This window comes from Ictidomys tridecemlineatus, chromosome 6 (assembly GCF_052094955.1).
Source record: "Ictidomys tridecemlineatus isolate mIctTri1 chromosome 6, mIctTri1.hap1, whole genome shotgun sequence".
Taxonomy (NCBI): Eukaryota; Metazoa; Chordata; class Mammalia; order Rodentia; family Sciuridae; genus Ictidomys; species Ictidomys tridecemlineatus.
The window spans coordinates 109,819,628-109,842,112 of NC_135482.1; the positions used below are offsets into that span (position 1 = coordinate 109,819,628).

The 22,485-nt window shown below is 35.1% G+C and overlaps 1 protein-coding gene across 3 annotated transcripts in view; it reads left to right on the plus strand.

The window, feature by feature from the left end:
* The window catches only part of Kdm5a (lysine demethylase 5A), an 85,655-nt gene extending 63,805 nt beyond the window's left edge, over nt 1-21,850 (plus strand). For 2 of the 3 annotated variants that reach the window (XM_078015512.1, XM_005333964.5), the window contains 4 exons: nt 5,050-5,209; nt 6,797-7,017; nt 8,705-9,115; nt 16,431-21,850. In XM_078015512.1, the coding sequence (XP_077871638.1) occupies nt 5,050-5,209; nt 6,797-7,017; nt 8,705-9,115; nt 16,431-16,637 (999 nt within the window). In that variant the 3' untranslated portion in view covers nt 16,638-21,850. Of the gene's footprint in view, nt 1-5,049; nt 5,210-6,796; nt 7,018-8,704; nt 9,116-16,430 lie in introns of those variants that run through there. The other variant, XR_013423218.1, reaches the window with a different exon arrangement.
* The last annotated feature ends 635 nt before the right edge of the window (nt 21,851-22,485 follow it).

A 22,485-nucleotide genomic window follows, 5' to 3' on the forward strand; every position in this document is an offset into this window, starting at 1 on the left:
ATATCATAAACTTCATCCCTAACCCTTGACTACCTTTTATTTATCTTTTCAGCATGTAGCTCTGGTCGGTACTCCTTATTCTTATAGCATGAATCCCATTAGCATAAGACACTCTTAAGGATGTAAAATTAAAATCATCTATGAGAGACACTTGTAAATTCATCTACTGGAAAATATTTTTCTCAAGATAAAAATGGATCCAGGGAATGTTTTAATGAGGGAATTTTCAGTTGCATGAATTAAAGACTTGAAAGAAGTTGAAACTTTGGTTAGCCTCATCAGTTAAGCTTCTAAAGCACCTTATTATCCAGAAGTTAATGACTATTTTTGTTTGCAGAGTTGAATAGAATGACTGGGAGCAGCTGAATGGGAATGCAGCCTATGCCACATATATAAGTTAGCTTTTTACTTGAATACTAGAATCACTGTTTTTCATATAGACAAGAGACCTCCAGTACTTATGTTGTTTGCTTTCTAGAACATTAATTATCAGCCACTGCACTAGAATGAAACATGGAGGGCTTTGCTTTGAAGCACATCAATAACCTATGAAAACAGAACATCAAAAGTATTGCATGGATCAAAACTGGTTTGAAACCTGGCGTGGTGGCACATGCCTGTAATTCCAGTGGCTTGGGAGGCTGAGACAGGAGGATCGCGAGTTCAAAGTTAGCCTCAGCAATGATGAACTCCAAGAACTCAGTGAGACCCTGTCTCTAAATAAAATACAAAATAGGGCTGGAGATGTGGTTCTGTGGTCGAGTACCCCTCAATCCCTGGTCCCCTCCCCCAAAACAAAACAAAACAGGTTTGATGTGGTTATGTGAAATAATTCTATTTTTTTAGTTGTCTATGGACCTTGCTTATTTATTTATTTGTTTGTTTGTTTATTTATTTAATGTGGTGCTGAGACTCAAACCCAGTGCTTCACACATGCTAGGCAAGCACTCTATGACTGAGTTACAACTCCAGCCCCGATTAGTTCTATTTTTTTGCAGAATTTATATGAGAGTTAGTTTACAGTCTCTTTGGAGAGGGTATTGGCAGAGTAGAAAAACAATACTGTGGAGTTTTGTAGTGTCAACAACCTAGAAAAGTGGAAGAATAGAGGCAATAATTACAGTAATCTAAGATTAAATTTATATTGATGTTGGTATCTGTACATGAAAAAAATACACTTGATCATTTATTTTCTCATAGAATATGTGCTTACTGTGTAATGACATTCTCTCAGAGAATTTTCTCATAGAATATGTGCTTACTGTGTAATGACATTCTCTTTTTTTTGGGAGACAAATGCCTGCTGTGTTGTCCAGTCACAAACTGGCTTGTGTGATGAAAATTTTATTTGCAGAATTATTTGCATTTGGATTGATGTTTTTCCCCTTTGCATGATGTCCCCTGCTATGGTCATGAATTCAGACTTAAAATACTTTGAATTTAATATATTTGCTTGAAGAAGAGTCCCTATCAGTTTAGGAATAAAGTAAAATAATTATTATAAAATAAAATGAGTCATTCAATTTTAGTTACCATTTAAAAATTAAAACAGATGGTTTGTCCTTTGTATTATTTAATTACTTCATTTGAATGTAAAATGAATCACCACTAAAATACTTTGAGCAGCGTTAAGAAAATTATTACTTAGGAAATCATTTATTTAATGTTGAAGCAAAGTCTCATGGATCTTTTGGAATATTGTCTGGGTAACCTTTTTGGAAATTATCCATGATTATTTCCTTTTAAAGTATATCATTTACCTTTACTGAAACTCTTTGTCCATATTACAGTTTATATTTTGCAAATACACATCAGAAAGGAGGATATAGAATAGAAGTAGATATTACCTCCCAGAGTGTTCTTTAATGTATCCTAGTAACTGCTCATTTTAGAGAAAGGTAAGTTAAGCATTTAGATTCTTTCACATTTTTTTCTTCACACTGGTTAATACTTTGGGGTAGCTTGAACTTGGGTGGAAATATAGTGGAGTTTGCCAGAGGTTATTTTGTTGTTGTTATTGTAGTTAGTTTGTTTTGGGGGGCTTCAGGGAATTGAAACCAAGGGCACTAACCAATGAGCTACATCTCTGGCTTTGCATAACACCTGCCCCTCAACCCCCGGATGCGCTTTTTTTGAGACAGGGTTTCTAAGTTGCTGAGGCTGGTCTCAAATCTGTTAATCCTGCTCAGCTTTCCATGTGGCTGAGATTTTAGGCACACCTGACTGAGATGTTGACTTAATATTAGAGGGCAGTGACAGATCTTTGTGTAAAACAATTTCTTGGTGATTCTGCCTTGCTTGCTGATTTGCCATGATTGGGACCAAACTGTAAATTTCCTTTTAGGGAGAGTAATTTTTTTAAAAAGTAATTTTAAAATTGACCAGCAGAAATTACACATATTTATGATATATAATATGATCCTTTGATACACACACACACACACATACATGGTACTTCTCATGTTTCATACTTCACACTGGGAAAGGAATTGAAAGCAAATTTGTTTATCCTTTCATTAGTTTTCATCATTGTTTTCTAATCACTATTTTTTTTGTCTTTTTGGTACTAAAACACTATACTTTTATTTATTTATTTATTTATTTATTTATTTATTTATTTATTTATTTATTTATTTATTTGTCTTTTTGGTACTAGGGATTGAACCTAATGGACACTTTACCACTTATACATCCTCAGCCCTTTTTTTATTTTGAAACAGGGTCTTGCTGTGTTGCTTAGGGCTTAAGTTGCTGAGGCTGGCCTTGAACTTGTGATCATCCTGCCTTACCCTCCCAAGTTACTGAAATTACAGGTGTGCACCAACATGCCTGGCTTTTCATTTTGAAAGCTTTCCTGTATGAGTTAAAATGAAATGAATAGTGTCCAAGTAAGAAAAATAATTTCAGTCAGTGAGAAGAAGCATCTGGGAACTGAAGTAGAAAGTTTTACTATTTTGTCTTTTGCCTTTTAGGTTTTAAATTCTTGAGTAGGAAAGAAGACTGTGGACTATTTTTAAATTCTTAGCAAGTGGCATTGTTTTACAGATTTCTCTTATGAACCATTTTTATTCTAAGTAGTCCTTTTCATAACTAACCATTACTTTGAAACTTACAGGCTTTAGAAAGTATCCTGTTTAAGGATAGCTTCATGATGAACAATAGATCTTCCTGTCGTGTACCCTAAAAGAGAATCAGGTTTTGGGTTAGTCATTAAGCTATTTTTGCTGAACTTCTAACACACTCTTTTATATTCTGATTTATAATTCTGGGACTGGAATCCACACCAGGGATTGCCAAGCTTCTTCTATAAAGGACTAGATAGTAAATTTTAAGGTCTCTGTTGTTGCTGCTGCTTCCCACTACTCCCTCCCTCCTTTTTTTCCCTTTCTCCCTTCCTTCTTTTCCTCTTTAAAAATCTTCAAATTACTTTTACCTCACGATCCATACAAAGAGACAGTCCATACAAAAATAGGCTGCCAACTGGGTCTAGCCCACAGGCAATAGTTTGCCAACCCTTGCTTTACACATTTGTCCTTTGCCAGATGACTCTTTTGACAGTAGGAGACATTAGAAAATGTTATTCCATGTTTTTGTTATAATCATTTTGTGTATGTGCATGTGTATATTTTTTAATCCTGGCATAGGCAACTGATAGAAATTTCTAACCCTTACCTCCCTTCCCTGTCTTTCCCCTTCCCCAAACCAATATTATTGTCTTCTGTCAGAGGTAGCAGAACTTAACTGGCCAGTAGTTCCTCCTCAGAAGTCTGCATTCCAACTCTGTAGGGCTGCTTCCTTAAGCCTTTAGGTTTTTATAACTCCACCAACCCTAGAGATGATAGTTCATTTAAGTTTGAGGCCAGTCTCAGCAACTTAGGGAGATTCTGTCTCAAAATAAAAATAAAAAGGGCTAGGGATGTAGTTCAGTGGTAGGGCAGTCCTGGGTTCAATTTCCAGTATATTGAATAAACAAAGAAACAGAAACCTCTGTCTAAATACCTAGTGTGATTTCTGTCTTCCTGACTACTCTCTGACCTTTAAGCTATATAGGTGAGCTTGTGAAAACAAATTCTGTGAAAAATCATCCGAGACCTAATTAGAGCTGTCAGAGTTGTATAGTTTGTATATTGTCAGTCTCTTTATTATCTTAAGAACAAATGGGGATGTGGCTCAAGCGGTAGCGCCCTCGTCTAGCATGCGTGCGGTCCGGGTTCGATCCTCAGCACCACATACAAAGATGTTGTGTCCGCCGAAAACTAAAAAATAAATATTAAAAAATTAACTCTCCCTCCCTCTCCCCCCCCTCAAAAAAAAAAAAAAAAAGAACAAATGGGAAGATAGTAGAGTTTGGAAACTTAGGATTAAATGTGTCTTAAGATGTCACCTCTAGGGCTGGGGTTGTGGCTCAGGGGTAGAGCGCTTGACTAGCATGTGTGAGGCACTGAGTTCGATCCTCAACACCACATAAAAGCAAATAAATAAGCCAGGTGCAGTGGCGCATGCCTGTAATCCCAGTGGCTTGGGAGGCTGATGCAGGAGGATTGTGAGTTCAAAGCCACCTTTAGCAAAAGCGAGGTGCTAAACAACTTAGATCCTGTCTTTTAAAAAAAAAAAATACAAAATAAGGCTGTGGCTCCGTAGTTCAATCCCTGGTTATCCCTTGCCACACACATACCCCTCCCCCCCCCAAAAGAAGAGAAAAACATAAAACAAAGGTATTGTGTCCACCTACAATTTAAAAAATAATAAATTAAAAAATAATGTCACCTCTAAACTTTCTACTTAATTGTATATTTTTTGTAGGTGTGTTATCTCTATGGATTATTGTTTTTTAGCTTTACTTTCCCTTTTGGTTTGAATTGTAATTTTTACTTTTTTAAAATCCTCCATGAACATTTTATAATTTATTTAATGTCATATAATTAATTTTAGTGTCATATTTTTAGTATGTTATGTTAAAAGCTTCCTAAAAGCCATTTTTAGATTCTTGCATGAGGATAAGCTATGTGGTTAACTAATTCTGAACACCTCTTATTGTTTCTTCTTCAGGACACAGCCAGTGTGAAGTCCTCTAGTAGTCTAGAACCCAATCTTTTTTGTGATGAAGAAATTCCCATCAAGTCTGAGGAAGTAGTAACTCACATGTGGACTGCACCTTCATTCTGTGCAGAACATGCTTATTCTTCTGCTTCTAAGAGTTGTTCTCAAGGTATTACCTTAAAAAAAAAAAAATCCAGAGAAAATAAGTCTAAAATGAGAAGAAGGGTTGTATTATTCAAGACTGTGAATCCCTCTTGAATTGAGTATGATGCGTACCATGAAATACTAATAGAACCTGAAAATCCTATTTTGGGAAATCTATTCTCTATTTGCATTTTCTATCATTAGATAATCTAAAAATGAACATAGAATTATAGAGTTCTAATGAGAACTTTAAATTCCATATGATCACATATCTCATTTTTATAAAATTGCTGTTAGGCATTTTAGCCTCCATTTGATCATTACCAATTGTTGAAAGATTCACTGCTCTCTAAGAATATTCATTTTGGGTTGGGTAGCTTTAATTGTTAGAAAAGTTCTTCCTTTCCTTGGTGGATGATTTCTCCATGATGTTTGCTTTTCTTTTGCCTAGTAAAAATAAATTCATCCTGCTTTGTGTTACAACACTGTAATATGGAAAATGTCTCTCTCTCTAATAAATTTTCAAGATTTTATGGAAAAACATATTACAGTCTATTCATTTGGAAGATAACCATTTTTTAAAATTATTTTTAATTTTTTTGTATATATGCAGCACTGGTGATTGAATATAGGGTGTTATGCATGCTAGGCAAGCACTCTAACATTGAGCTCCCTCCCTACCCCTGGCTCCCCACACACCCCTTTTTAAAAATTTTTTGAGATGGGGTCTCACTAAGTTGCCAAAACTGGCCTCAGACTTGAAATTCTCCTGCCTCCACCTCCTGAGTATCTGAGATTAACCTCCTGAGTATCTGAGATTACAAGCATCTGCCACTGTGACTAGCCAAGCATTTATTTATGTAGGGCAGCTGACTGCTTAATCTTTTGGTATAGTTTAAAATGGAGACTGGGGTAAGTGATTGTGCAGTAGTCAGGATAAAAAAAAAACAATTTTAAAGTGGGCTTTGGCATTGTAGATCTTTTTGTATTTGTTTTAAATTTCATTTTCACTTTCTAAGATGTAGTGGTGTGTGCTTGTAATCCCAACTACTAGGGAGGCTGAGGCAGAAAGATCACTTGATCTTAAAAGTTTGAGGCCATTCTCAGAAACATTGTAAAATCTCATCTCAAAAAATAAGAAAACGCTCGGTGCAGTTGTGCACGCCTGTAATCCCAGTGACTTGGGAGGCTGAGATAGGAGGATCTTAAATTCAAAGCCAGCCTCAGCTATTTAGTGAGGCCCTAAGCAACTCAGTGAGACCCTATCTCTAAATAAAATACAGAGGGGCTAGGGATGTGGTTCAGTGGTTAAATTGAGTTCCAGCCCTGGTACCAACAAAAAAAGGACTTCGTTTGTGGCTCAGTGATAGAGCACTTGTCTAAGCATGGGTGAGGCACTGGGTTCAATCTTCAGCATCACATGTAAGTAAATAAATAGTTATTTAAAAATAAAAAACAAACTTTATTTTACTTTTGCACTGATATAATGAGTCCAGATATCTGAAGTCAGTGTAGGAGGAGGGGGAGACCCATTTTGTTCAACATTTACTTTGAAAAAATTACATTTGTCATGGTTCTCAGTTTTCTGTCTTGTGGTACTTTTTTATAAAAGGTTCTAGCACTCCAAGAAAACAACCTCGGAAGAGCCCTTTGGTTCCTCGAAGTTTGGAACCTCCGGTGTTGGAGTTGTCACCTGGAGCTAAAGCCCAGCTAGAAGAGCTCATGATGGTTGGAGACCTCCTAGAAGTATCTCTAGATGAAACACAACACATATGGAGGATTTTGCAGGCCACACACCCACCCTCAGAAGACAGATTCCTACATATCATGGAGGTATGGATTTACTGCTAACTTAAATAATGGTTTTAAAACCATTAAAATGCCCCGATTCCTTAGATAGTAAACTGGAGGATGACTGAGGGGGAGTAATCTGGCTGTCATGCTCTCCCACTTAAGCCAGAATAATTCTGCTTTATGATTTTCTTTATTGCTATTTTATGTAATATTAATTTTTGTGATTATGGTGTTTGTTTTATTACTATTGGTTTTTAAAATTTTCTATAAAAGGCTATTTTTGTAAAAATTCTTTTTTTTCCCCTTAGGGCAATTGAAAACAACTAGTTTAAAACAGTCTCCTTAGCCCAGGCTTCCCCTTTTGGAATGCCCAATATTAGGCAAGAAAATGTAGTGGTTAAAAAAAAAGAATCAAGGGAATGGTTAAATAGAACTGGATTTGATGGGAGAGAGAGTTCATATTTGTATAAATACTTTCATAGCAGTTTGTAATTTATATAGTGTTTTTACATGCATGATCTCATTTGATTTTTACCATAATCCTGAAGAGGCAGGGGAAGAATAGGGAAAGTATTAACCCCATTCTTCATATGGAGAAATTAACAATCAGAGAGATGGAAAGTTAAGATCACAAATCTAATAAAAAATAACATAATTAATTTCTAACTGTGGTGTCTAACTCCTAATATTCTTTTCATTAGCCTCCTGGTTTCCATGTACTGGAGTCAGTGGTATAGTGACACCAATTGTTGATACAAATGCATTTAGGGTACTATAATTTGGTTTTGGTTTGGAGGAAAAATTAAGGTAGCCTAATTTAAATAGTGTTTTCTAGTCTACAGATCATTTTCTTCACATCCATTATCTCATATGGTCTTCTTTATTACATACAAGGAAACTCAAAGTATTATGAGGTTACATATGTTGTTCGAGGTGTAATAAACTTGAGGCATTTATAATACAGCAGATTCTACAATTCTTAGGTTCCTGTCAAAGATTCTCAAGTCTCAAATCTGCAGAAAAATGAATTCTCAATGTTTACCTTAGGAATAATCAAGTTTACATTTTTAAGTATTTCTTTTTCTAACCCCTGCAGTTCTTTCTGTTATCAGACATATTTTTTCTGTTAATTACATTGGTGAATAACGGCAACAGTATTAGAAAGTTGAAAACTGAAATTTTGTTTTTGTTTTTGTTTTGGTACTCTTGATTGAACCCAGGGGTGCTGAACTGCTGAGCTACATCCCCAGCCCTTTTATTTTTTGAGACAGGATCTCACTAAGTTGTATAGGGTCTTGGTAAGGTGCTGAGACTGGTTTCAAATTTGCAGTCCTCCTGCCTCATCCTCCTTAGTCACGGGGATTATAGGCATGTGCCACTATACCCAGCATAAAGTGACAGTTTTTTGTATTGTCACATAAACTAGTTTCTAATCCTTGCCAAAGTCACTAAATACCCTTTGTAATGAGATCAGACTTATCTATTTTCCTGGTATTTTTGATAACTACTTAACCACCAAGAATTTATTGAGTTAATAAAGAACTTTTTGCAAACAAACTCTATACACATTAAACAACAAATTTCCATTTCTTCTTCCCTCACCCCCAGTAACATCAATTCTACTTTGTGTCTTTGACTTTGCCTGTTCTAAGTACCTCATGTAAGAGAATGACACTGATTTTAAATGTCTTGCTTTAAAATTGTTTCTGATTTTATATCTTTGAAGGATGATAGCATGGAAGAGAAACCATTAAAAATGAAAGGCAAGGACTCTTCAGAGAAGAAACGTAAGCGGAAGCTAGAAAAGGCAGAACAACTTTTCGGAGAAGGAAAACAAAAATCCAAGGAGCTGAAGAAAATGGACAAACCTAAAAAGAAGAAATTAAAGTTAAATGCAGACAAATCAAAGGAGCTAAACAAACTGGCCAAGAAACTGGCAAAAGAAGAAGAGAGAAAGAAAAAGAAAGAAAAGGCTGCTGCAGCCAAAGTTGAACTTGTTAAAGAGAGTACTGAAAAGAAAAGAGAGAAAAAAGTGCTGGACATCCCCTCAAAGTATGACTGGTCAGGAGCAGAGGAATCTGATGATGAGAATGCTGTATGTGCTGCACAAAACTGCCAAAGGCCCTGTAAGGACAAGGTGAGTTCCAACTTTTTATAGGTGTGAGACAGGACAAAAACAAGTTATAGAGACTTTTGATGTGTTAATAATATAAATATGATCCAGGATTTGGATTTTCAACATATGTTTTTTTTTTATTTCTATAAAATGTTTGAATGGTGAGGCTCCTAGATCATTGTGTTTAATAGAAGAAATGTTTTCTTTTTTTAAAAAATTACATACTTAGTGAACATAATAGATAGGAACATAGAGAAGGTATATGACGTTTCCTGGCAAACAGAGCATTTCACATATAGTGGGCAGAACAAATTTTAAAATAAGTCTTATATCTTTCCTGTAGGGCAACTTAGAACTCAACTTAGAACTTTTCGGTTAGCTACGGCAGCCTGAAAAAATCACGGGCCAGTATTTTAAGAGCTTTAGCAAATTGCAGTAATATTTTTTTTCCAAAGACCTAAAACTTTTCATTTCTTATCCACAATCAGGCTCATGTGTATTTGTGACTGAATAGAATATGATTTTTTAAAAAATATTTTTTAAGTTGTGGATGGACATACAATATTTTTAGTTATTTTTATGTGGTGCTGAGGATTGAACCCAGTGCATCACACATGTGAGGCAAGTGCTTTACCATTGAGCTACAGCCCCAGCCCCAGAATATGATTTTTAAAAAAAATCCTTTGTAACAAATAATTCAGACCTTTATAGGTATTATTTAAAATTTTTTCAGTCTTAAATTTTAATATAGTAATTCAGTATTGGCATTCTTTAGTTAATATTGATGTGAACTTATGAGAAAAATGGACAGAATTTATGAAAAATCTCAGTTCTTTAAATGATTAGAGGCATCTATTATTCTCATCAAGAATATTAACAAATTCAGTTTTATTTATTATGCTCAATATACTCTTGGTATTTAGAATTTTAATAGCTCCTCAATTTTAAAGTCTGAGCAGAATAAATAAAACTGCATCACTATTCCCTACAGGTTGTATCCCAACTTATCTTCTCAGTCAGGTACTTACACATTTTTAAAGACTGAAGGGACCAAGAGGTCACTTTGTTCAGGCTCCTTATTTTACAAATGATGGAATTGGGAACTCAGAAAAGATAAATCCTGTGACCAAAGTCATAGAGCAAGAACCTTGCCTCTCTGGTCCCAAACTAGGTTTTCCACTAGTATCCCAGCTCCGTGGATAAGTCCTAAGATGTAAGTACAGCAACACATTCCTAAAATGACACTTAATACTTAGTTTTATTTTAGGGGCTTTCCATTCACTTTTGGAAAATGAATTAAGCGTAAAATATTTATCCCATAATCTAATTTTTCAAGGATAGCAGCTATAAATACTTAAATGTGTTTGCTTCCTCAATTTTCTATAGTTTATTTTATATCATTGTCATACTGTCTCTTCACTTCCTTGCTTTATTCATTTCATAAACATTTTTCTATATTATAAACATTTTAAAGATTCATTAGATTTGTTAATATATATATGAATTATTTTAATCTTTCATTTTGAATCTATTTTCTTTCAGAGTTGTTACTTAAAAGACTGATGGAAGGGTCAACTGTTTCTCTTTGGGTACTAAAGTATTAACAGCTCAGTGTTGGCAGAACCTTTTTCTTTTATTTAATTTTATGGCAGTTTTAGGACTAGTGGTGAGATAAGGTATTTCTCTTATAAGCTTTTTAAACCATTCTTCCTATAATTTTTATATACGTCATGAACCCTTTGTCTTTTCTTTTTTGTCTTTGTCAGTTATCTTTCCTCTCTTCTCTGCTCACACTTAAATATGATTCTTTTCATCTATTTTCCCTATCATTTTCCTGTAACATATAAACACTACAGGCAGTTTTTGTTGTCATTTGCTCTAAAATTAAATATAAATTAACACATGCCTGGAAAAACATGAAATTATCTCTGTTAACAAAAAATGCAGTGTGTTAAGAGGTGATCATTACTTTTCCATAAATCCTGAAATTTATTCTTGACATTATAGATATTTTTATAGGAACATTTTGATGGAGCAAAGATTTAGTGGAGTGTTCAGAGAAAATGTCTATTTTAACTCTAACCCTTGCCATGTCACTAGCTTATATAAATTATACTTAGTGTTATTTTTCTCTGTTGAATTTTTTTTTGGTGGGGGTTACCAGAGATTGAACTCAGGGGCACTCAATCACTGAGCCACATCCCCAGCCCTATTTTTTGTATTTATTTAGAGACAGAGTCTCACTGAGTTGCATAGTACCTTGCTTTTGCTGAAGCTGGCTTTGAACTCTTGATCCTTTTGCCTCAGACTCCTGAGCTGCTGAGGCTATAGGTGTGTGCCACCTCCCCGATTGTTGAATTTTTTTTTAAAGTTATAGGTGGACACAGTACCTTTATTTAATTTATTTATTTATATGTGGTGCTGAGGATTGAACCCAATGCCTCACACATGCTAAGTAAGCACTCTAACTGAGCTACAACCCTAGCCCCTCTCTGTTGAATTTTAAACAGATTATTTCAGATTGTAAATGTTTCACCTGTCATTACTAGTTTGAAACTTTCGTGGTTCTCTGTTTATTCTTGACATTAGCTTCACTAAATATTTGGCACATTTCTTTTAAAATTTTTAAAAAGAATTTTAAAATTTCTCAGTTTATAGCATTTTTCTATGAAAATGTAATTAATGCACAGCACACATCTTTAGAACAAAATGATGACAAGAAAAGAATGCTTTTTAGGGAAGTCTGTTCTTTAAATATTATGCAGCAAGAAATAACTTCTAGGGTTCATTTTTAGGACATTTTTCTAACCTGTAATTACTATTACTTTGTCCTAAAATTTTGCAGATTAAGAAATATTCTTTTAAAAATTTAAGAATGGTTACCTAGCTTCATTTTTTTTAAAAGAGAGAATTTTTTAATATTTATTTTTCAGTTTTCGGTGGACACACAACTTTATTTTATTTTTATGTGGTGCTGAGGATCGAACTCAGCGCCCCATGCATGCCAGGTGATCGCATTACCACTTGAGCCACATCCCCAGCCCAAGCCTCATTTTTAAGATGTTTTAGAAAGAATAGAAAAAGATAATACCAGAATATGATAAAATGGTTTTTAAAACTATCTCTTCCATCAATTACCAAATTCAAGATGAAATTAACTTTAAAACAATAACTGTTTTCAAAAAATTAGTTTAAAAAGCAAGTATTTTCTCCCCGAAATCTGCTACTTCTTCAATCTTATTGGTACAAAGAATAAAACAAATTAACATTGAGAAAACAACTTCTTTGGGGCTGATCCTTAAGTAGCACTTTTTTTTAGTGTTAAATACTTAATCATTTTATATATATAAATAGATTTTCTCTCCTCTTCTACTTTTTTATTCTCTTACTGTGGTGTTTTTCTTTACCCATTACTACTTCCTTCCATAACAAGTTTGTTATGGTAAGTTAAAAGATTTAAGTTTATTAATTTGTGCCCCTCACATTTACTATTTGTTAGCCACTCAGATTTTAAAGAAGATTTTCATGGGGTGTTTCCTTAACCAAAGTATTTGCATTTTTAGTGACTTTACCTGTTCATAACTCTGATAACATAGATTATCAAAGTCTGGATTAAGTAAATGTGTAACACACACACACACATTTGAGATAGGGTTATTAACTATTCTAATTCACCATGGACTTTACCAGTATAAACAATGTTATTCCATCTACTGGAAAATTTATCATTCCTGGGCAACTGGGAATCTACCCCAGACACTAGGTTGTATAATAATTTTTCTTGATGATAAAGCAAGAAAAGAAACAAAAAATTGTCCTTCTCTTATCAATATTTTTATCATAACCATCTATTAATCAAACTTGAGTTTCACTTTTGTTTGAAAAAGCCCATAGAATCATAAAGCACACTAAAGTTTGGAATGTCAGCTGAATCCACAGAAGATTGTGACACAGGGGCAACAGATTACTTAGTAACTTGAAAACTCAAAAACACACAGTTTGGCTAACTGAGGTTTGGGGATATAGCTCAGTTGTTAAGAGTGCTTGCCTATCACTGAAGGTCTCCTACCATCTTCAGTGATACACAAAATTATAAGAGGTTATGAGGGGCAAGGGGGAGGGGGAAAAAAAGGGGAGAGAATTGAACAACAGTAGAGGAGGTAGAGAGGGAAGATGGGAGGGGAGGGGAGGGGAGGGGGGATAGTAGGGGATAGGAAAGGTAGCAGAATACAACAGTCACTAATATGCCATTATGTAAAAATGTGAGTATGTAACAGAAGTGAGTCTGCAATATGTATTTGGGGAGTTCAAAACCCAATTGAGTCAAATATATGAAAGATGATATATCATGAGCTCTGTAATGTTTTGAACAATCAATAATAAAAATAAAAGAGTGCTTGCCTAGCATGCATAAAGCCCTGAGTTCAATCCCCAGCACCATAAAAACCAAAATAATAATTATAATTTGAGTAACTGCATGTGAGTTCTAATAGTCATTTTTCCCTTCACTAGAAAAGGTGCTTAGTGAGTCACAAAATAATTATAAAAAAAAACTTAACAGAAAGCCTGATGTGGTGGTCATGCCTATAGTCCCAACTGTTTGGGAGGCTGACATAGGAGGATCACTTTAGTCCAGCCTGGGCATATAGCAAGACCCCATCTCTTAAAATAACAACATAAAAAATGTCTGGGATGTGTTCAATTGACAGATCACAGACTTTATATTACATTATAAATAGGTTTTTGTGTACAGGTAGAAAATTGTGTACATATATTTTCTTTTGAAATCATGGGAGAGCTAGGCTTAGGAGGGAACTTGCAGTCCATATCACAAAAGGGAAAATAACATCTTCATTCTTGAAAAAGAATGGTTTTATTGACCAATGACTATAATGCAAAAGTAGATTTAAAAAGACACGAGAAAGCTGGGCACACTGGCACATGCCTATAATCACAGCTACTTGGGAGGATGAGGAAAAGGATCACAAGTTCAAAGCCAGCCTCTGCAACTTAATGAGGCCCTAAGCAACTTAATGAGACTCTTTCCCAAAATAAAAAATGAAAAGGGCTTTGGATGCAACTCAGTGGTAAAATGCTTCTGAGTTCAACCCCTGGTACCAGAAAAAAGGACACGGGACATTTTTCTTGAAAATGAATACTGATAGATAAATCAGTAACTTTAGCATGAATTATAATTGAATTATCTATTGGTTTAGGGGTAGCATTATGAAGTAGCATAGTATCTCAGATCTAAGCATCTAAAGAAAAACAACTCATCTTTTCAATCCCCTTTACCAGTTCCAAACAAAACACTTATCCTGAGTTCACCTTTGTAATAAGCACTTTGTAATAAGCCTTTACCTGCTTGCAGTACCTTTATTTCTACTTTGCTGTATTTGAGCCATTATTTCCCTGGTTTGTCTTTGATTAGTGTGCTCCAAAAAGAATATTATGATTAATTTATTTATTGAACAGACTTCAGAAGTGAAACATTATACAGTTATACAGTAAAAATGGATTTAGGAAGTAATTGATGTTTCAATTTACAGGAAGAAGGTATTACAAAGAGGCAATAGTGATAGTCAAATTTAGAATATATAAGAACCACTTGGAAGCCAGGTGCAGTGTTATATACTTGCAGTTCCAGCTACTTGGGAGGCTGAGGCAGGCATATCAGAAGTTTTAAGACTAGCCTGGACAATATAGCAAGACTGTGTCACAAAAACAGACAAGCAAACAAAGAATCAGGTGGGGAACTTATTAAAAATGTAGGCTTCTGATTCATAATGCCCATATACTTTGAGTCTGGGATGGGTCCCAGCTACTTTTTTTTTTAAGTTGTAGATGGACACAATATTTTTATTTTATATTATTTGCTTATGTGATGCAGAGGATAAACCCTAGTTCCTCACACATGCAAGGAAAGTGTTCCACCACCGACCTACAACTCCAGCCTCCCAGCTACATTTTTAATGAACAATCAAGTGATTCTGATGGAAGAGGTGACTCAATGCTACAGGCAGTTTTATAGGCAGGGAAATTGAGTGAGGTTAAATGGCTAGACTAAAATTATATATACCAGAGTTCAGAACTTCTGAGTGCAGTAATCTTTATACTTTTAATATTGTCTCTTAAGATCTAGAACTCTAAAATAGGAATAATAAAGACCAAAAAAAATTATTGTACAAATTATCTTCTCTATCCTTTGTTACAAGTCTAGTATTACAGACACGACTATCATGGTTTTGGTCATTTTTATAGGACATGGAAACTAATTTTGAAAATTTCTCACTTTCCAAGAATGAAACTTATTTATCTAGTCAAAATTTCCATTGTTCTTTCTCATAAGCTATGCTGAAGTGCTTCTTTGATCCCTTTGTATTCCTTACTTTGCTCTGATAAATGATGAAGCTCATGGTTTAAGTGGCTTCCTATATTGCCAATGAAATGATCAGTGTTTGTATGGGAGAATAAGCTCTTTTGATCTTAAAGGTTCTCATCTGCCTTAACATAAAAACTACCACAATCACCCTCCAAATATAAAAGTCACTTTATTGTTAACTGTAGGTCTAAGGCTTAAAATGTTGCCAAACTACAGTGTTTTTCCAGCCTCCCGTAATCACAGAATTTTCCCTGTAGAATTGTAGTTTGCTTGGCATTTGCCACTGACACTTATCAGTTTTCCAGACTTAATTTTAAACACCAGAGTGATCCTATTTACCTATGTCTTTGACTGTTATAATTGGTTAATTTGTAAGATTTGACCTCTGATATTTGCTAACTTTTTATAGGGAGTTGTATTTGTAACGGAAGAAGAGAAGAATAAAAAATATTAGTTTTAAAAGTGGCCTATGTGACTGCTTTTCTAAAAAGGTATTTAATGCTCTTAGTACTTTGGCTTATCTCTTTGAAATAAAGCTAATACACAGGATTGCCTTCACATTGTTGTACTCTTCCTTTCTTGATTGTTAATTGCATTGTCTTAGAGCCTAGACATTGTTAATATTAGCTAAACTACTTGGCTGCTCTAGTAGAAGTTTCTTTTTTGTCAAGTTTTTCCCAAACATGTTTCTGCCTCACAAGGAGCCCCAGGTATTCATGAGGTAATGAAGTACCTAAGAGGCCTAATTTTGTGAACATACTGTGGTAAAATGTAATTTGGGGGTATTAACTTCTCAGCTTCTTTCTTTGAAAAATAACCCCATAAGAAGTCATTGTCTATCTCTGGACATTCCAGTTGTTTGCTATCATTTAAGCCAAGAAAGCTCTTTGGTTTGCTTTTATTCTGGGCTTAATGTTGTGTAACCTAAACATTCCCCAATCTTGTCTTCTACAGGTAGACTGGGTACAATGTGATGGTGGCTGTGATGAGTGGTTTCATCAAGTTTGTGTGGGTGTATCTCCAGAGATGGCTGAAAATGAAGATTACATCTGTATAAACTGTGCAAAGAAACAGGGGCCAGATAGCCCAGGTCAATTACCACCTCCTTCCTACATAATGAGCTACAAACTACCAGTGGAGGATCTTAAAGAGACCAGTTAGCAAATGCTTGCTTAGTTTGGGACATGGGGGGAAATGGACCACATTGAGACCTTAGTCATCAAGTATAGAGTGGTTTAGATCCACTCGTAATGTTGCTTCCAAAGATGGCCTTCAGAGACAGTCCTCTGAGTTCTGGCTTCCTCTTTGCATGGATTGTGTGGGCTACATTCCCTGTCTACACATTTGTGCAAAGAATGTCTTCTTGGCACAGTAGCCAGTATTTCAACTCATGTCTCCTTTGAGTATGGTTTACTGCACTAAAGTCAGACACTTGATGGAGCTCTTAGGCGGCTGGTTGGCATTAATACATTGGTGCGCTAGTAAGGCATGTAGGATGTGGCTTATAGCCAGTTGATATTAGTTAGAGGCTTACAACCTAGGGGCAAGCACCATGAGAAGGTGTTGATTGCTTGAATCTTCTTAGTTGGGGTAATTGAAGTTAGAGAACCATTTTCCTTCTATCACCTGGCATTTAATGCTCTACCAATATAACGAGGAGGTACCGGCTAGAGTTACTCCTGTTAGAAGTCTTGGGATTATAGCCCAGTCTGTAGGCCTCAGCCACTTGTGCTTGTTTGTACCAAGAAGAAAACCCAAATAAGAGAACCTTGCACCATCTGAGGCAGATCACCTTACCTTCCTAAGGAGGAGGATGTCATCTAGTTAGATTGGATTCTGGATCTATATTTTAAAGAAGAGCAGGTACATGGATCCAGGCTTCTGCACCCCCCACCACCACCAAAAAAAAAAAAAAGATGATGATGATGATGATGAAAATGATGACGTCGACAAGGACGACCAGTCAGAATGTTTTAACTGAGCCACAGTGATGCATGCTTTTCGGGAAAACCTTCATTTACAAGTATTCCAGACACCACCAGGCTTCAGGCATGGCCATGAGCAAGACCAGCAAATAACAGCTTTTTGCCTTGCAGCTCTGACCCCAATGTTGTCTGCTGTCTCCAACATGGCAACTCTGAACATGGCCTACAGCAGGATGCTGTTGAATAACACCATGGCTTCATCAGAGGATGTGGGGTTGTAGTACTTCTGGGTGATGAAGTTGTTTTAGTAAATCCATTTTTAAAAAGAAAAAAAGGACTTGTTTTTACTTTTTTCTAAATGTCTCTGACTACTTATTGTTCTATAAATAGATTATTTTTCCTTTTTTAATATACATATATGAATATATAAATATATATATTTACTGTTACCAGCAGCATATGACAGTTTCAACATCAAAAATCCATTTGGGAACTTGCTTTTTCTTTGTTGCTTTTTGATAAATCCCAGTTCCTTCCTTGTAGTACAAGGAGTTATCACTCCCTTCTCTATTCTAGCTTGACCAGATCTTCCATTTTGCTTTTGTTCCAATGAGATGTATTTCCTTTTTGTGTTGGGATTTATTCTTGTCTTTTGGGAAACTTGGTCTTACTCTAGTCTGTGCTGGCTGTTTTTTCTTTTGTTTGTAAATGTTTGAAACTATGGTGCTGTGTCCTCTTCCCTGCTGTTGCATTCTCTGTTCTTGTTAAAGGGTTAGGTGAGCAGTGTGTATGTAAGCTCTTACTAGAAGGGGACTAAAATTTTTAAAAGGACAAAATAATTACAAAAAATAGTGTTTTGTCTTCACTATCTTGTGTCCTTCATTTTGATTTACAAATCTGTGGTTTGACTTAAATTCATCAGTTGTCCTTTTAAAAGCGGGTGGGGTGGGCCTAGAAACAGCTTATAGTCTCCTTTTCCCTTTTTGCCCCAGTCTCTTTTAAAGAAATGTCTTCTAGTAACTAGAAGTGAAATGTACTGTCCAGTTACAGTTTGAGTGGGTATGAGATTTAACTCAAAAGTCATCTTACTTAAAAACAGCAAAAGCTTTCTTATAAAATCCAGTTTCTATAAATGCTTTCTGTATGGTTCATACTACCTACTTTTTGGTCACTCTTTCCGTAGTACTTGACAACATTTTGAGTGTTTCAACCTGTTAGATTTGTAAATGTTGCTGTGTGTGTGTCTTAAGATTTCAAGTGTATGTATGATTTAAGATTTCAGTGGACATTGCAAGGTAACTATCCAATTTTATGTTTTCATTTTGCCAAACTAAAGACCATCGGTTAAGAAGTTCATCTGGGTATATTATAGAAGAAAGCACAATATTTTTTGCCTTTTGGTCTTTGTAAAAGTCTTCCAGTACTTGTGGTTAAAAATTGAATGTAATTCAATTTTTCAAAAATTCAAGATGTAAGCAATGGATGTCTAGAATACGTTTTAAGATTTGATTTCTCCTTCCAAATCATCTGTTAATTATGTCATTAACAATGGAGAATCATAAGAATGCTGAGAAGAGTGGCCGTTTGGGTGCTTGGCTTCTTGAAGTGTATAGTGGATAAAGTTGGCTGTTTGGGAATAATTTGTGTGTGTGATAATTGTATTTGCTTGTTGGAGACCTGGGGAAAATACAAGGCAGTCTTCTACCCATGAATAGTTGCCTCTCCTTCTGACATTTTAAAGCTTAAAAATATTATTTAATTGATAACTGTGGGATTTCTGAATTTATTTGAAAGATTTGGTCTGCCTTGACCACAGATTTAAACTGAGGAGAACAGAAGAGAGAAATTAGTGCCCTCTTCCCTCACCCAAATGTACAAATCTGAAGTTTTGGAATTCACTAAGTAAGATTCATCTAGTTAAAGAAATGTTGGTATTCTAATATAAAGCTTTAATGCCACTTCAAGAAAATTACTCATTTACAACTTACTTCATACTTCTGTGTTTAACATTTTGTATTAAAACTTGATTTAAAATGTTTCTGTACCCTTCCTGGCTCCTCAAATTTGCCATTCTTCACCATATTTTAACTTGTGTTTAATTCTTTCTAAAGTTTTTCTCATTGCCTTCATTTCAAATATTTTGACAAAGGTAGTAGAAAAGAAACATGGGGGGAAAATGGTAGGTCTTTGATAATTCTTAAAAGGGTAAAGTCATTAGAACTGTGCAAATTCCCAAATAGCATTAGTAGTTAGCTTTCTAGTTGGGGAAAGAAGAGGGACATTTTTTTCCTTACTAATGTTTATTTTACTTTCTATTGTTACTGCAAAAAGCCATGTTGATATAGATGCTAGGCTTACTAAGCTGTTGCAAACCATCTTTGCCTGCATGATTCAAACTTGTGCCTCAATACAATTATAAATTATACTGCATGTCGTACTTTGAAAAGGCAAACATTAAATCTATGATTGCCCACAATCTAATAATCAGAAACATGGCAAATGCTGACAGAACTTTAAGATCTGCATGATTTTACCTGTGTTTCACTTCTGTTCTTCTCTACTTTTGTCTTTACCATGTGTCCAGGAATTGTCAATTTGTTTTTCTTAATTGTTGGATTCTGGATGTAGTTCAGTGCATGTGAACAAACTCCCTGCTTTCCACTATTTTAATTATATAGTACATTTGTATACATTATCAGCCAGTACTTAAAGTAGGAGGATAAAAAGAAAAATTAAAAACCCCTCTTTAAAAGGGTGGGATTATACATTTTTTAAAAGGAGAAAGTGACAGTTTGGAGTGGGATTTGAAAATTGTAAATTGTGGAAAAATGGAGCTGTTGAAGTTCCACACATAATTAGGTTCAATAAAGTTTCACATGTGAATTAGCTTCATAAGTGTGGAGAAAGTTGCTTTTGCGGTAGGTCCTTAAGTATAATTCCTTTTGAAATCCCCCCTCTGTTTAATTAAAGCATAGTTACTTCTTTGCCTCTGAATGTGCCAAGTGGTATTTACAGCCTGAGAGGGAAGGGATGGGTGTTAGTATATTTTTGGAATTGCAGTCTTCTCTTGGCCTGGATCATATCTAGTCACCACTATGCAACAGAGGATATGCACTGGAAAATGATATGATAGGTTTTGAAAGATGTATCCTGCTTCCTCTTACTCTTTTGTAAACCTCAAGGCCCCCTATTATTATTCCCTTACGCATTTATTTACAATTTACCAGGGTTATTGATGGTGCCTTATGGAAAGTATAAATTAATTCCCTGATTTTAAGCATGTTTTACATTTTTTTTTGCTTTCTGAAAGCATATTAGATATGGCTAATTGCATTAGATCTAAAAAATAATAAAAGTGTGTGCACTCAGTTCTCAATCTCCACTCCCAACCCAACTCCTGTCATTTACATTGGTAGAACTATAAATAGTAACAAAGTAAAGGTCAATATTAGTGATGAGTTTTGACAATTCTGAGGAAATTTAGCAAGTATATGGGAGCCACTTTTAATCTGTGCCAAAGCAGTTCCTAGTATTTTATTTGCCCTCTAACTATAAAATAAAAGAACTGAGCTCAAATAATTTTATGAGTGAAGTGATTAGCCTATTATGCTGACAGTAGCATTTGGGGGAAATTAATTCCTGAAGATTTCACTTGTCCTCTATTTTTAAAAAAATATTTATTTTTTAGTTATAGGTGGATACAGTATCTTTGTTTTATTTTTATGTGGTGCTGAGGCTCGGACCCAGTGCCTCACACATGCTGGGTGAGTGCTCTACCTCTGAACCACAACCCTAGCCCCTTGTCCTTTATTTTTAAGCAAGAAACCAACCAGTGATGACCAACTTAGACATGTCCTCACCTTTAGATTTTGAGAACTGTATACTTTTGCTGCCAACCAGTGGTAGGGACAAGAAGAAATATTCTCCTTTTTCTTTTGGCCTCCTAATGCTCAGAACTAGTTCAAACCCCAAGTTACTTCAGAGAAGTAAATGGCACTTTATCCCGATTGCCAAGGTCACCAGGTTTTGCAAACATGAAGGACAGATAATTGCTGAAAATAGTAAAGTTTTGCTTATAGTGAATTTGGTCCTGGTTTCATGAAGTGTATGATTCATATGTATAGGTTGGGAAGAAAGTTGGTAGGAAAAGGGAAGAAAAAATCTGGTTATCTTTTAACTTAGAAGATAATTTTCTTGCCAACAAAAAAAAAGATGTCTGAAATTTCATAAAATGACAAATACTTTCCTATGTAAAACTGTAAAATCCTCACAATTTATATCAAATATTTCTTGGGGCCTTGACATTATGGTTGATACCAATAAATAGAAGATCCAGATTTCCTTATGGGCCATTCATTGGGAGATCATACATGATAAAAGGATAGAACAATACAAAAGAATGCATCTGAGTAGCATTTTGTATGAATAAACTTCAGTTTGATTTTGGAATTTCTTGACTCTTCTCACCTGTTTGCTCTTTAAGGTGTATTTCTACTCATACTCTGGCAGGAAGAAAGAAAATATTTCTACATAGTATTCTATGAAATTTACTAGGAAGACTTTTCTCTGACCTTATCTTTAGAACTGGCCTTTGAATCTTGTCAGTAGGGGGAAAAGACCATCACAAGAAGCCTTGAAGTGGCTAGTTGGTTCCCGCTGGAGAACTTAAAGGAAACTTTTTGAGTTGTCAGGAATGAAGTAAGAAAGATGAAGTAAAAATCTAATGTATATTAGAAAAGTTTTTTTTTTCTTTCCAGAAATCCAGACAAGAACCCTAGAATTACATAATGTGAAGAACACTGGATTTGGGAGCCTTAAAGGACAATTTTTAAGGATTTTCCTTATTAATAGTTCATAGAGTTTAACAAAATAGTAGAGGTTATGTAGTCCAAGTCCCCACTTAATGATTAAAAAAATTTATTCAGTATTCCTGAGGAGGGAACATATGACCTATAACCTATACTTGACTATCCTGTTTTCATAAGATCTGTTGCTTGGGTGCCTATAATCCCAGCAACTTGAAAGGTTGAGGCAGTAAGATTGCAAGTTTGAGTACAATCTGGATAAGGTAGTGAGCCCCTGTA